A 13246-nucleotide genomic window follows, 5' to 3' on the forward strand; every position below is an offset into this window, starting at 1 on the left:
CACATGGACTGTAGCCTGCCATTCCTTTGTCCGTGGGATTTCCCAGGCTAGAATACTGGAGTAGATTGCCATTTTCTTCTCCAGGGGATCTTCCTGACCCAGGGATTGAAGGCATATCTCCTGCATTGGCAGGTGGATTCTTTACCATTGAACCACCAAGGAAGCTGTGTGTGTGTGTACATATATACATGTAGTTTTAATTAGCATTATTAACATTTTGTGAGTTTGAACTGTCTACTTGTATTAGCAATTTGTATCTTTCTTTATAAATTGCTTATATCCTTTGCCAATTTTTCTATTGAGCTTTCATATACTTTTTCTTTTTAATGTATGAGAATTTTTTATATATTTAAAATATAACATCATGTATGTTATATGTGGCAACTGTTTTCCCCATGTGATGTCTCCTTTTAATCTTGCCTGCACTTTGCAGACCATTACTTTCTATGAATCTAAATTCTGTCCTGTGTCTTGTCATTTCTTCCATCACCTTAATGTTTAACAAGTCCTTCCCTACGGTGACATTCAATCAACATGTGTCCACCTTTGTTCCTCATGGTGCTTTCTGGAAGTGATTCATTCTTATTACCTCCTCTGACCTCCACCCAAGCTCACCTTTCTTTTCCATATAGGCTGCTGCCACCCTCATCTGACCTCCAGCCTCCTTCCTGTCCCAGCCTCAGACTCACTTGCAGGAAGAGAGAGGTCCTCTTGGTCGGGTCCCAATAAAACTCCACGGTGTTCAGTTGTGAGGGCAGCACTTGGGGTTCCAGCACCCCCACAGACAGAGGGATATCTGCAGGCACAGATTGGCAGGCAGGGAGCAGGGCTCAGCACCACCGTCCGCCCCATCCACAGGGGCCTCTAAGCCAGACAGCAGCCCTGAAGGGCCCTGGTCCCTCCCCAGTCACTTATGTCCAGGATACGGTCCCCAGGCCGGCTCCACCTCCAGCCGTCCAGCTGTTGCTGCTCAGTGTACTGCAGGCGCCGGTCGTGGAAAACCACACGCACCACGCTCTGTGGGCACAGGAGGGTGCCGTGGCATTTGGGAACCAGCTCCCACCTCTGGGACAAACCAACCTTGCCAGCCTCTCCCTTACCTTCCCTCCCACCCACATGGGGCAAAAGGACTTAGAATAACTAGATCTGTGTCCAGAGGCCACCTGCCACTCAACAAGCAGTGAAACTGAGGAAGTAACCTAGAGCTTCAGTTTCCTCATCTGTAAAATGGAGGAGTTAATCCCTTTGCACTCAGTCACTCTTTCTTCACAGCACTTAGCAGTTTGCGATTTGTAAATCAACTTGTAATCGTATCTAAATTGTTCAATGACATGTTTGTCTCAGTAGAACGCAAGTCCCCGAGGAAAGAAGCCACATCTGTCTCTTTACCCCTGAATCTCTAGTGCATAGAACAGTTTCTGGCAAAGAACGGGAGCTAAATAAAAACTTTTTTTTTCCTGAGAGATGGAATCATGTGTGTGAATAATGCTATGTAAATGTATTTCTAAATCCTGGTTCTGCTATTTACTGGCTCTGTGTCCTTGAGAAAATAATACTTCATCTCACTGTGCCTTTTTCCTCAACAATTCCCGCCACCACTGAGCTGTTGTGAAGGTCAAATGAAAAGGTGGACGTGAGCGGGTTCTACTTGAGAATGACATCACTGTGGTGACACTGGCTTCCTGCCAGAGGGAGAGTCATAGCCAGCCTTTGCCAGTTCTGGGAGTGGAGGCACTTGCCTTCAGCAGCCAGGGCTCCTGAGTGGCATCGACCAGTTTGGGGTTGCAGAGCATCTGTACCTCATAGGACTGGCCTAGGAGAAATTGAGGGGAAGTGGGCACCCCTCTCAGGGGCAGAGAGGCTGCCTGCCACCCCCAGCCCACCCCAGGTCCAGCCTCCCACTAGCACCCCGCTCGCCCCTCTCCATCCCCAGGCCCAGAGCACCCTGGTTCACCTGTGCCAGCGAAGTGGCTGCACAGAGCACGTACTGGAACACGGGGCAGGGCTGCTCCGCTCAGGGGATGTTGGCCAGCTCTTCCTGAGAGAGGAAGGCATGGCTGGCTTCTGCCCTGTCCACCCCCTCCTCCAAGAGGCTTTGACTCTTTCTGCCAGATTCGCCCTCCAGGGAGCCTACAGTTTGCTGAAGCAGGTACCCCTGCTGCAGCCAGGGCCTAAGGGGTTCCCATTCAGCTGCTCTGGCCTCCAGCAGACATCCCTCAAGGTGCAAATCCCCAACACTACAATATTTGCAAACATCTGCCATCAATTTGGAGAAGGAAATGGCAACCCACTCCAGTATTCTTGGCCTGGAGAATTCCATGGACAGAGGAGCCTGGTGGGCTACAGTCCATGGGGTTGCAAAGAGTCAGACACGAATAAGCGACTAACACACACACACACCAAATTGGGCTTCCCTGGTGGCTCAGAGGTTAAAGTGTCTGCCTCCAATGCAGGAGACCCGGGTTCCATCCTTGGGTCAGGAAGATCCCCTGGAGAAGGAAGTGGCAATTTGCAACCTCAAGGCTTGCCTGATGGCCAGTGACTGCCCAACATGTGTCCTGAGTGGGTGGGTGGTTAGGGTGCTTTGAGATGTCCTGGGACCCACTAAATTCCAGATACATTTGACCATTTCCCAGTGGGTTCGCAAAGAGTTGGATATGACTGAGCATGCACGCCCTGACCAACCACCCTCCAAGAGCAGGAAGCCCAAAATCTTCAGCTTGAAACAGATGGCCCTACTGTGTCCATCACAAATCAGATCAGGGCCCTCCTCGGGGGCTGGAGGGAGGGGTTCTGGCCCTTACCTGAGCAAGCTGCTTGGCGGCCCACGGTACAGCTCCCTGGGGCTCGGCCACAGGGGCTCCAGCTGGTTGTGCCAAAACAGCATCTTGGAGAGTGAGCAGGACCAGCTGTGTCGCAGAGAGCTCAGCACTGGGTTGGGCTGGACCCCCTGGGCCATCCACCTGGGGCCCCAGGCTTTATACACAGGCAGGGACACACAGAAGGGTGGGGCAAGGCTTCGGCCCCTTATTGGCTGAGCAACCAGGGCTCCAGGAAACTCAGGACCTGTTAGGCAGCCCAAGCTGCCCAGGGGGGGAATGGAGAAATGATGTCCCTAGGGCTCCCCACCAATCATTAACTCAAAGGGGAGACAGTTTTGCAGCAAAACCAGTCACAGGGATGGATATCCACTAACCCCACCTTCAACGTTCCCCAAGAGGCCCAGGAACCATGAGGGGCACCCTGGAGCTAAGAGATTAGCTCCAGATACATAAGCCAAGATGATTCCTGGAGACCGACTGCCTGGACCCCTCACAGGACGCTATGGGGGCTAGGAGCCTGACCACTCCAGGAGACAGGACAAACAGACACACAGCGTCACGTGGACCTACAAAGGGCCTTTGCTCCCCCTGGCCTCCCCCTGGCCGCCCCCCAGCCTCCCCTCATAGAGGGGCAGTGATGGCCCAGCACCTGTCCTGTCACTGGGGGCTGCCTGGTTAGGGGACTGGAGTTTACAGAATATAGTCCAGCTTGCTTTGGAGACAGCTCAGGGTGGTGATGGGAAGGAGAGCACACCCGTGAAGGGGGGTGGGCCTGGGAGTGCCCCCTCCCCAGGAAGGCAGAAGGGGAGGGGGTCCAGCTGGGCGCTCTGCCCTGGGGTGTGGAGCAGGCTGTGTTTGTGGATGGCTCCCTTCCTCGGGCTCAGCTCCCGTTGTCACTGTACACAGTCAGCCCCAGCCCGCTGCCCCCACCTCCCACTACTGTATTTGGTGTAAACAGATAAGGGCGTTTCAGAGAGCAGACACAGGGCTCCAAAGATGTGGCCTGACCTCCTGTGACCCTAACTATCAAGGCTTTGTGATTCTGGCAACCCCTCCTCAGAGGAAGGGAGAAGGAAAACCAAAGAGTATGCCTCCCTCCCCGCCAACCCCCACTCCCCCCACACACACACAATGGGCTGGGTTCCTCCAGGTACCTGGCCCCCCAGTCCTGTACCTACATTCTTCTCCTATGAAGCCAGACCAAAGGAGAAAAGGGGATGGGAACATTCCTGCCAATGGGGGCCAAAGAAACTTTGAGTCCCCAAGATCCCCATTAAGACCCCTAAGACTTCAAGACTCACCCATTGCCCAAAGCTGGATTCAAGACCAGAAGATCCCCACCATGGGACCCTCCAAGGCTGGACAGAGCAAGATACCAAGAAAGCCAGAGGAAGGGGCTAGGAAGGGTGAGGAGGCAGGGCGTGGCCCTGGTCTGGGTGGAGCAGGATGAGGAAGTGGCAGTGGGGTGAAGGAATGAGTAGGTGATGGGAGGTGGTTTGTTATGGAGGATGGAAGTAGAAAAGGCGGAGACTGGTGTGGACCCCTCAGAGGACACCACCAGGAGCTGGTCTGGGGAGGGGGACTGCACCACAGGCATGCAGTATCTTAATTCCCCCTCGAGTGACCGAACCCCTGCGCCCTGTAATGGAAGGCTTAGCTGGACCGGCAGAGAAGTCCCAAAGCATGATATGTTTTTTTAAGGTGGATTTTTTTTCACATCCAAACAGCTCTATCATTGTCTAGGCATGGCATAACTCGATCCTAATAATACCCTTGGGGTTATTCCTTACCCTAAGCCAAGGAAGTAACTTTTTTTTTCTGTAAAAATTGCTAAGGAATAATTCACTGTCCTTCTCCTCTAACCAAAATGTATTGTTTTGTCTTTTATCCCAGGCAACATTCTAACCTGGAGAGTTAGAGTGTAAAGCCTACTGCTCCCTCAGAAGAAGAGGGGCTGAGAGGAGTGTCCCTCATCCATTCACTGAACCTACCTAGTAGTAGTAAGTGAAAGTCGCTCAGTCGTGTCTCTTTGAGACCCCAGGGACTGTAGACTGCTTGGCTCCTCTGTCCATGGAATTCTCCAGGCCAGAATACTGGAGTGGATAGCTGTTCCCTTCTCCAGGCAGGGACTCTTCCTGACCCAGGGATCAAAGTGTGGTCTCCTGCATTGCAGGTGGATTCTTTACCAGCTGGGCTACAATTATAGGCCAGTAGTAGTAGGGTGATTTCTTTTCCCAACAAACTGTTTCTGAGGCTTCTAGGTACGCAACTCCACAAGGCATCATACTGAACAGCAGCCCCTAGAGTTTGAGGAGGCACAGACCTGTCTTTGAGTCCCCAGCCTTGTATTCCTGAGAGTTCTTCTCACCATTAGGAAGTCTCACGTTGGAAAGGTACTCGGTTCATGTTTCAAAGTTACCGCCTCCTTTTTTTTATATACAATATATTTTAAAATTATTTATTTATTTTTGGCTGCACTTTGGTGCTGGGCGTGGGCTTTCTCTAGTTGTGGAGAGTGGGGGCTACTCTTCGTTGCAATGCGCAAGCTTGTGGCCCTGGGGCTTAGTTGCCCCATGGCGTGACTCATGTCCCCTGCATTGGCACACGGATTCTGAACCCTCAACCACCAAGGAAGTCCACTGTCTCCTTCTTAAAACCCTTCTGCCACCCGGCCAGTTGGCATTTATGTTCTCCATGTGTCTCAGCCCTTCACCAAATTCCTTCACAGCAGTCATCTGACATGCCGTTTATTCTTTGTTCACTTTGCTTAATGTCTGTTTTCCTATCAGAGTGGAAGTCCCTTGAAAGTAGAGACTAAGAGATGGGTTAGTGTTTAGGTTGAAGAATATGTTTCTCGAGATAGACCCTGAGTGCAAGCACAGCTGTGTGGCTTTGGGTAAGAAACTAAACCTTTCTGAGGTTCGTGCTGAAACTATAAAAAGGGGATGATGAGAACCTCTACCCCACAGGGCTGGGTAATAATGAATGAGATGATAATTGAGCGCTCAGTAAATGTAGGTGTCTTTTTATTTATTTATTGTGGGCTCACTGCACAGTGTGTGGGATCAGGATCTCAAGTCCCTGACCAGGGGACCAGGGGACAGAACCCACATCACCTAGAGTGGAAATGGGGAGTCTTAACTAATGGACTGCCAGCAAAGTCCCAATATAGATGTCCTTTTCTCTATATATTTCCAGTGCCTAGTCCATTATACAGGTTAATTTATTTAACACTTGAAAGTGTAGGTTTATTTATATAACACACAAATGTAGAGGGTCTGCTTATTTAACAAACAGTTCTTTAGTGTTCAGTGTGACTTCAGAGTGCTTTTCCATCTACCTTCTAAGGTAAATGCTATTTTTTTCTATTATTCTATTATCACTGCCTACCTCCCCCCAATTATACAGATGGGGAAACTGAGGGTCCAAGAAATTAAGTTGCTACCTCAAGGTCACACAGCTAAGACAAGACACAGCCAGGGTTTGAACCCAGGCTGCCTGAACTACTACCCTTTCTCCTAATGACCATACTGTATGACACACTCTGCCTGACAAATGTGTATGGAATTCTGAAACGAGTCTCCAAGCAACACTCCAACTAGAGGAGCTGGAGAGTAAGGCCTACTCCCTCTCCTGCAAAGAAAGGGGCTGATGTGGGGATTTGAATGATAAGTGCATTCATTTATTCAACAGCTCTCAAAGAAGTATTGGACCCTGGAACCTGGATTCTGATGAGGGACTTCTGACCTTTCTGAGCTTCAGCCTCTCCAGCTGCACAATGGGGACAAAATGCTTTCTGTTCCACTCCTGGCCCGTGAGCTCTGAAGATGGCCAAATATGAATGACAGTGGCTGGGCTGCTGCGGTTGGTTTTGTAGAATGGGGGTTGGGGGACTAATGATGGCAGAGAGACAGGATACAGGATTGTGATTTCCTCAGGTGTGGCTATGACTTGAGAATTCCCTTGGGATGAGTAGCAGTGAAGGCTGCAAGGAAACAGCTTTTCTAGGGTATTCGATCTTCCAGGTCCCACTGCATCTTACGACCACCTCTTGAGATAAGAAGGTCCCAATTACAGTCTGTGCAATTTGCCCAAGGTTATTAGCTAGTGGCCAATACTTTGGCCACCTGATGAGAAGAACTGACTCATTGGAAAAGACCCTGATGCTGGGGAAGATTTGAAGGCAGGAGGAGAAGGGGACGACAGAGGATGAAATGGCATCACTGACTCGATGGACATGAGTTTGAGCAAGCTCTGAGAATTGATGATGGACAGGGAAGCCTGGCACACGTGCTGTGGTCCATGGAATCGCGAAGAATCAGACATGACTGAGCAACTGAACTGAACTGATTAGCTAGTGAGAGTGGGCTGGACCCTGAGTCACCTCACTGCCATGCACCCAGGCCAAAACAAGACTCGTTCCTGGCCATCCCCTTAGAAGGCTCTTAGCCCACTACTCTGGCTCTGTTTCCATGTTGCTGCCCCTGGGAACCAGAGAGATGTTCCTGTGACACAAGAATGACCATACCATCATCACTCTTGGTGACATTCTCAAGCTGGGCTATGAAAACCCCTGGGTAACCACACCCATCTTCAGGCATCAGTGGTACACAGTGGTTAGTGCTTGTTAAAAAATTTTTTTGGCTGTGCTAGCTCTTCGTCGTGGCATGTGGGCTTTCTCTAGTTGTGGTACATGGGCTTAGTTGCCTCATGGCATGCGGGGTCTTAGCTCTGCGACCAGGGATTGAACCTGAGTTCCCTGCATTGGAAGATGGATTCTTAACCACTGGAGCATCAGGGAAAGTGCCTAAAATCATTTTTTAGTGGGAAAACTAATATGGATATTCTTGGATTCAAAAGCAAGGCTTTCACAAACACTTAATATAGAGCCTTGTCTTTAAATTCCTTTCCAGTCCTGGGTGAACCACTCTGCCCACCTGCTCCCTCCTCATGCCCCATGGTACCCCTAGATTGTTCACCTGGGTTCCCATGAGTGAGTCTGAGAAGCCTGTTTGTGCAGGAAAACCCGTCTTCCTGGCCCAGCATCCACAGCCATTGGCCCACTTTCTTCTGCCTTTCCCTCTCACCACTCCCCTTCTCCCTTGCTTACAGTCCTGCACTTCCAGAACAGTCTGTTCTATTTCACACCTGGGCTTTGCCCAGGCTGTTCCCTCTGCCTTCCAGCCCTCTTGATGGCCTCTGTCAGCTCAGCTCAAGGCACATCTCTGTCCCCACTGCTCCCTACCCCCAAGTCTGTTCAGAGGGAACCCCTGTATTGTTGGCACTCTCTGGGTCAGGATTTACAAGAGGGCTTCAAAGGCAGTAAACAAGGACCTCCGGAGCCCAAAGCCTCTCTAGGCATTTAGTAGGACCCCATGGTTTAGATGTCACAAATGTAGACTCTTAAAGGCCCCACCTACATCTGCTAAATCGCTTCAGTCATGTCTGACTCTTGGCGACTCTATGGACTGTAGCCTGCCAGGCTCTGCTATCCATGAGATTATCCCAGCAAGAGTACTTGAGTGGGTTGCCATTTTCTCCTCCAGGGGATCTTCCTGACGCAGGGATCGAACTTGCGTCACTTGTGTCTCCAGCATTGGCAAGCAAGTCCTTTTACCACTGGCGCCCCCTGGGAAGCCCACCTACACGCTCCTATCCGAAAGATATACAGTGCTAGTTTCTGTGTGGCCTGCAGGGGGCGGTGTGGGTCCAGGCTGGCCCCGGGAACTCCAGCTGCTGTTTCAACAGTCTAGACAACCAGCCAGAAAATCTCTGCCCTGAAGGAGTTAATAAGCTGAACACTAAGGGAGGAGTTTTAGGCGGGCCCCATCCTGCCTGCCTCAACCTCTCTTTAACATCATCACCCTCATCGCTTCTCGGCCTTTTGGCTAAGATCAAGTGTAGTCACATCATCACCCTCATGCTTCTTTCACTTAATAAAGCCAGTCACCCTCACCTCTAACACCCGGATCCAGTTCCTTCCAGACTTCATCCTCCGGCTTTCCCACCAGGTCTCAGGGGCAGTCTGCACCCCAGTGTGTGCCCAGGGCCCCTCTGCAGCAAAAGAGCCTCCCTTAAGAGTTTGGGGGCCCCCAGTGCTCATATCTCCAAAAGTCTAACCCCTAACAGCCCCACCCCATCCACTGGGCTCCACCTCTTTGCTCACCCCAAAGTGATGACATTGCTGTTGCCTTGGTAACAGATGCTTTGTGGGTGGGTATGGGGAGACTTCAGGACATCAGAGGCATGGGGGAGGGGGCTGGGCAAACTGGTATAGGGCCTGGGAGGGGCAGCCGGGGGTTATGACTTCCCCACCACAGGCCGCCATCAGCCTTATGTCCCCAGCCTCAAGGAGAACAGAAACCGCATAGAAGGGGCATCTTCTTGGAAAGAGAGGCGTTCTCATTGGAGGAGAGGGAAACATCCCCCTCCCGAGAAAACAGGTCTTCAGGACAGTTCAGCCTGGTGGGGTGGGGGAGGGGCTGCACATACTGGAGCCCATGTTGTGCCCCTCCAGGGAGCCTGAGGCACAGAGGGAGGGGGCCGCTCACTCAGGGCGCGTTAGGGACAGTGCCACAGGCAGTGGAAGGGTGGCTGTATGCCAGTGTCCCGAGCTCCAAGGGGTGGAGAGGCCCTCCTCCAGGCCCTGGGGACCTTGCTGTCCCAGAAGCCACAGCCAGGAAGTGTGTCAGGCACTTGCGTAAGAGCCTTCTATATTTCCATAAAATCATAATTACCGATGCCTGCCACGAGCCTTAGCTCATTAGAGTGGCCTCTGCCTCTGGGGCCCATGGGGTGGGCTGGCAGGGGGACATGAGGGAGATGGGACAAGGCCAGGCCTCTCACTGTGTTCTCTGCATTCCCAGCCCCACTGACCCTGGGCACTCTTCCTCTCCCCAGCTGGAGATGAGAACCCAGGCTTGGCCTCAACCATGACAAACGCCCCAACGTGGGAACCCCAATTCTAAAGCTGGAGGGAAAGGCCAGCCACTCATGTGCTCAGCTTGGGCTGTCCTTGACAACCCATGAGGGCAGAGGCCAAAGCAGGGAGGGGCTTGAACTGAAGGTGTTTACAGGAAAAAATAGGTCAGTCCTTATGGAATAGCGGTCAAAGAATCTCAACCCCCAATGGAGGGCCCTGGCGTCATTCAGGCTGGTGATTCTTAATTTTGGGGGATCTTAGATTCTCTGAGGAGCAGAGGAAAGCTCTGGACTCTCCTCCAGAAAATGCTTATCCTCCAGAATTTGATACAACTTCGAGGGGTTCATGAACTCCCTGAAACTCACCTACAAACCCAAGGTTAATAAGAATCCTTAAAATTTTTTTAAAATACAATAGTAACTATCATGTACTTTCTCTGTCCAATTCTTTACATATATTAACTTATAGAATGCTCAAAAGAACACTAAGAGACAGACAATTATCCTCCGCATTTAATCCAATTCCCCGTTTCAAAATAATCTAGTCCAATTCATCCAATCTGAAGAGAAAGAAACTAAAGACCCTCCAGAGATGATGGACAGCTCTCTGCCCAAGATCACAGAGTAGGAAAAAAGGGCAGACCAGGGTGAGGACCAGGTTCTCTTAGTGTGCTGGACTTTGGCCATATGCAGATTCGAAGTCATCTGTTCATCCCATCATCCCCAGGCTCCCGAGAGCCCAGCAGCTGTGCTCATTCACTCAGCTCTCCTGGTAAGAGGCCTCCTGGTAGTTCTATTATGACTTCCGGTCTGAGAGCCTTTTTGAGTGATTGCCACTCATCCTCCTGGAATGCCTTGCCCCTTGCTCCGCCCGCCCCTCATTTCTGCCCTCCAAATCTAAGATGGACAGTGTGCCCCCAAGAGAAGCTAGCCCCATTGCTCCCGCCCAGCTCTGAGCCACTGCAGTGGGAATTGTCAGCACTGAGACAATGACTCAGGCTTAGTTCATGAAAGATTGCTCTGAAACACGAAGGCTGTCGGCCAGAAAGGACATCCAGAGGTCATGGGATCCAGCCCCCTGCCTCCTCCATATTTGCTCTACCTTAGGCTTCTATTGCTGAGACCAGATGGGCCCCAGAGCCCACAGACTTCCCTGCCTTTCCTTGGTCCCCCATACCACTGATTCCCCTGAGAATTCTTTCCCAAGTCTAGTCAGGGTCTCCTTCTGGGTTAGTTCTTCCATGACATAACAGGCTCCAGACAGCTAAGGCAAGTGAGGAAAGGAAGCTGTTTCTTCTCTCTGCCTCAGAAAAAGACCTAGAAAGAGACAAGTCCCCCAAGAAAAAAGGAGAGAAAGAAGAAAATGAAAACTTTCTGTGTCTGTCTTTCTTAGGCTAAGTGGTATATTCACACTATCTCATTCATCCTCTGAACAATTAGGTGGGCAAAGTCTCCATTTTGCTGATGAAGAAATCAAAGCTTTAAAAGTTACCTACTCAAGGGACTTCCCTTGTGGTCCAGTGGCTAAGGCTCCTTGCTTCCAATGCAGAAGGCCTGGGTTTGGTCCCTGGTCAGGGAACTTGATCCCACATGCTGCAACTAAGACCTGGTGCAGTCAAATAAATAAATAATAAATAAATAAAAATAATAAAAATAAAAAAAATAAAGGTTACCTACCCAAGGTCGAGCAAATTAGTGACTACCCAGTTATTGGACTCAAAGGAAGCCAGAGCCTCAGTTCTTTGGAGGGAAATAGAGGTACCTTCCTGGTGTCTCCGATGGTAAAGAATCTGCCTGCAGTGCAGGAGACCCGGGTTCAATCCCTGGGTTGGGAAGATCCCCTGAAGAAGGAAATGGCAACCCACTCCAGTATTCTTGCCTGAAGTATTCCATGGACAGATTAGCCTTATGGGCTACAGTCCATGGGGTCACAAAGAGTTGGTCACGACTGAGCAACTAACACACACAGAGGTACATACATCCCTCAGGAGGTCTCCAAACACAGAAGAAGCTTGTTTGTTCCAGCTCAAGACTGCTAGAGATAGAGGCCTGACGATACCATCTCAGGGTGCTCCAAGCATTCCTAAGTCTGAGTTGCCTAGGGAGGGGTTGTTGGGCTGACCTGTGCTGGGCTGGAGGGAAGAAGGTGGCCCTCAGAGGGGAACAGGAGAGGATGATCACGAATGGGCTTTTGGGGAAACTGGACTGAGGGCTGAGGTCAGGTTCTGTGGAAACTCCTTTTAGGAAATCGAGCACTCAGAGTCTGCCATGTGTGGATCTGGAGGGGGAGGAGACTAAGCCCCCACAACCACAGACCCGCCCGCCCGTCTGCCCTTGTCCTACTTCTGCCACTGGCAAATAAATCTCTTTCCCTAGATGCTGTAACCTGAGCAGTGCTCCAACTCCAACGTGAGCACATCTTCAGGAGGCGAGAGATCACATGAATGGCTGTGTGCACGGGTGGGTGGGGAGGAGGGACACAGGGTTCAGACCCTCCTCCAGGGCTGGCATAAGGGCAGGACCCTTCTGAGTGCCACCCACTCCTCATCTCATCACCCGCAGCAGATGAGCAGGAAGGGGACTTAGACCCAGAAGTCTCTCCACCCACACCCAGGGAAGGCTTCTCTCAATCTCCAGCCTCCCTCCATTTTCTTGGACAGGCCCAGAGATGAAGGGCCAGAAGGGCCAGGAGGGGAGAGCAGAGAAGTTGAGGAAATGGCAGGTGAGCGACATGCATTAGCAGAGGTAGCTTCAGATCAAGTGGACAGAAGACTCTTTGGAGGGTCCACCTCTCCCTACCCCCATCTAACTTCACTTGTGGTAGGATCTTTAGGAGGGGGAGTGTCTTGGAGAGGTTTGGGGACCTCAAGTGTGGGGACTGAGGTCTCTTCTCTGCTGAAGTCCAGACAACAGGATTGGAAAGCCATGTCGTTGTCCTGCTTTCCAGGACAGGGCTGGCCTTTGACACATGGTGTTAAGTTATCTATACTTTGCAGAAGAAACCCCTACCGCACAGTCCAAGGATGTGTACATTTGGAGAGAATGTTTCCAGGGCAGAGACATCCAGTTAATGGGGTGGAAGCTTCCCCACTCTTCACTCTCAAGAAGTCCTACCTTCATCTCATTCTCGGCTCTCCTTCTGCAAATCCAACCTATTTCTATCCTCCTCTAACCCTTCCAGACTCTAATATGATCTCCTGAACCTTCCTTCAACCTTGTCATGCTCCCCCACCCCCATTCCGGATTTTTCAGTGTGAAACTGCCCCCTCCACTTCTTTACCCTCCAAGCTCCTCCCCATCTTGTCGAGCCCCCCAAAGCTCCGCCCAGCTCGCCCTCCTGGCCACCGCAGCAGCCAATAGCTTAGAACCTGATTTGCATAGCGGCGCGGGGGAGCGGCGGAGGGAAGGGGGAGGGACCAGGCGACCTCCTAAATCAAAGTTGGGAGGCGAGGACTGGGCGGAGGGGCCGCCGGGTGCCCGGCTGGGGCCGGCGAGGGGAAGGG

At 51.3% G+C, this 13246-nt stretch overlaps 1 protein-coding gene across 1 annotated transcript in view; it reads right to left on the bottom strand.

Moving 5' to 3' along the window:
• The window catches only part of LOC104990816 (transcription factor CP2-like protein 1), an 8305-nt gene extending 3886 nt beyond the window's left edge, over positions 1-4419 (bottom strand). Inside the window, exons 1-3 of the mRNA XM_010843131.1 lie at positions 4124-4419; positions 2805-2887; positions 690-796 (exon numbers count right to left, since the gene is read on the bottom strand). Coding sequence (XP_010841433.1) covers positions 690-796; positions 2805-2887; positions 4124-4419 — 486 coding nt within the window. The remainder of the gene's footprint in view (positions 1-689; positions 797-2804; positions 2888-4123) is intronic.
• Between the last annotated feature and the right edge of the window lie 8827 nt (positions 4420-13246).

The sequence above is a fragment of the Bison bison genome, unplaced genomic scaffold, assembly GCF_000754665.1.
Source record: "Bison bison bison isolate TAMUID 2011002044 unplaced genomic scaffold, Bison_UMD1.0 scf7180017864180, whole genome shotgun sequence".
Lineage (NCBI taxonomy): Eukaryota > Metazoa > Chordata > Mammalia > Artiodactyla > Bovidae > Bison > Bison bison.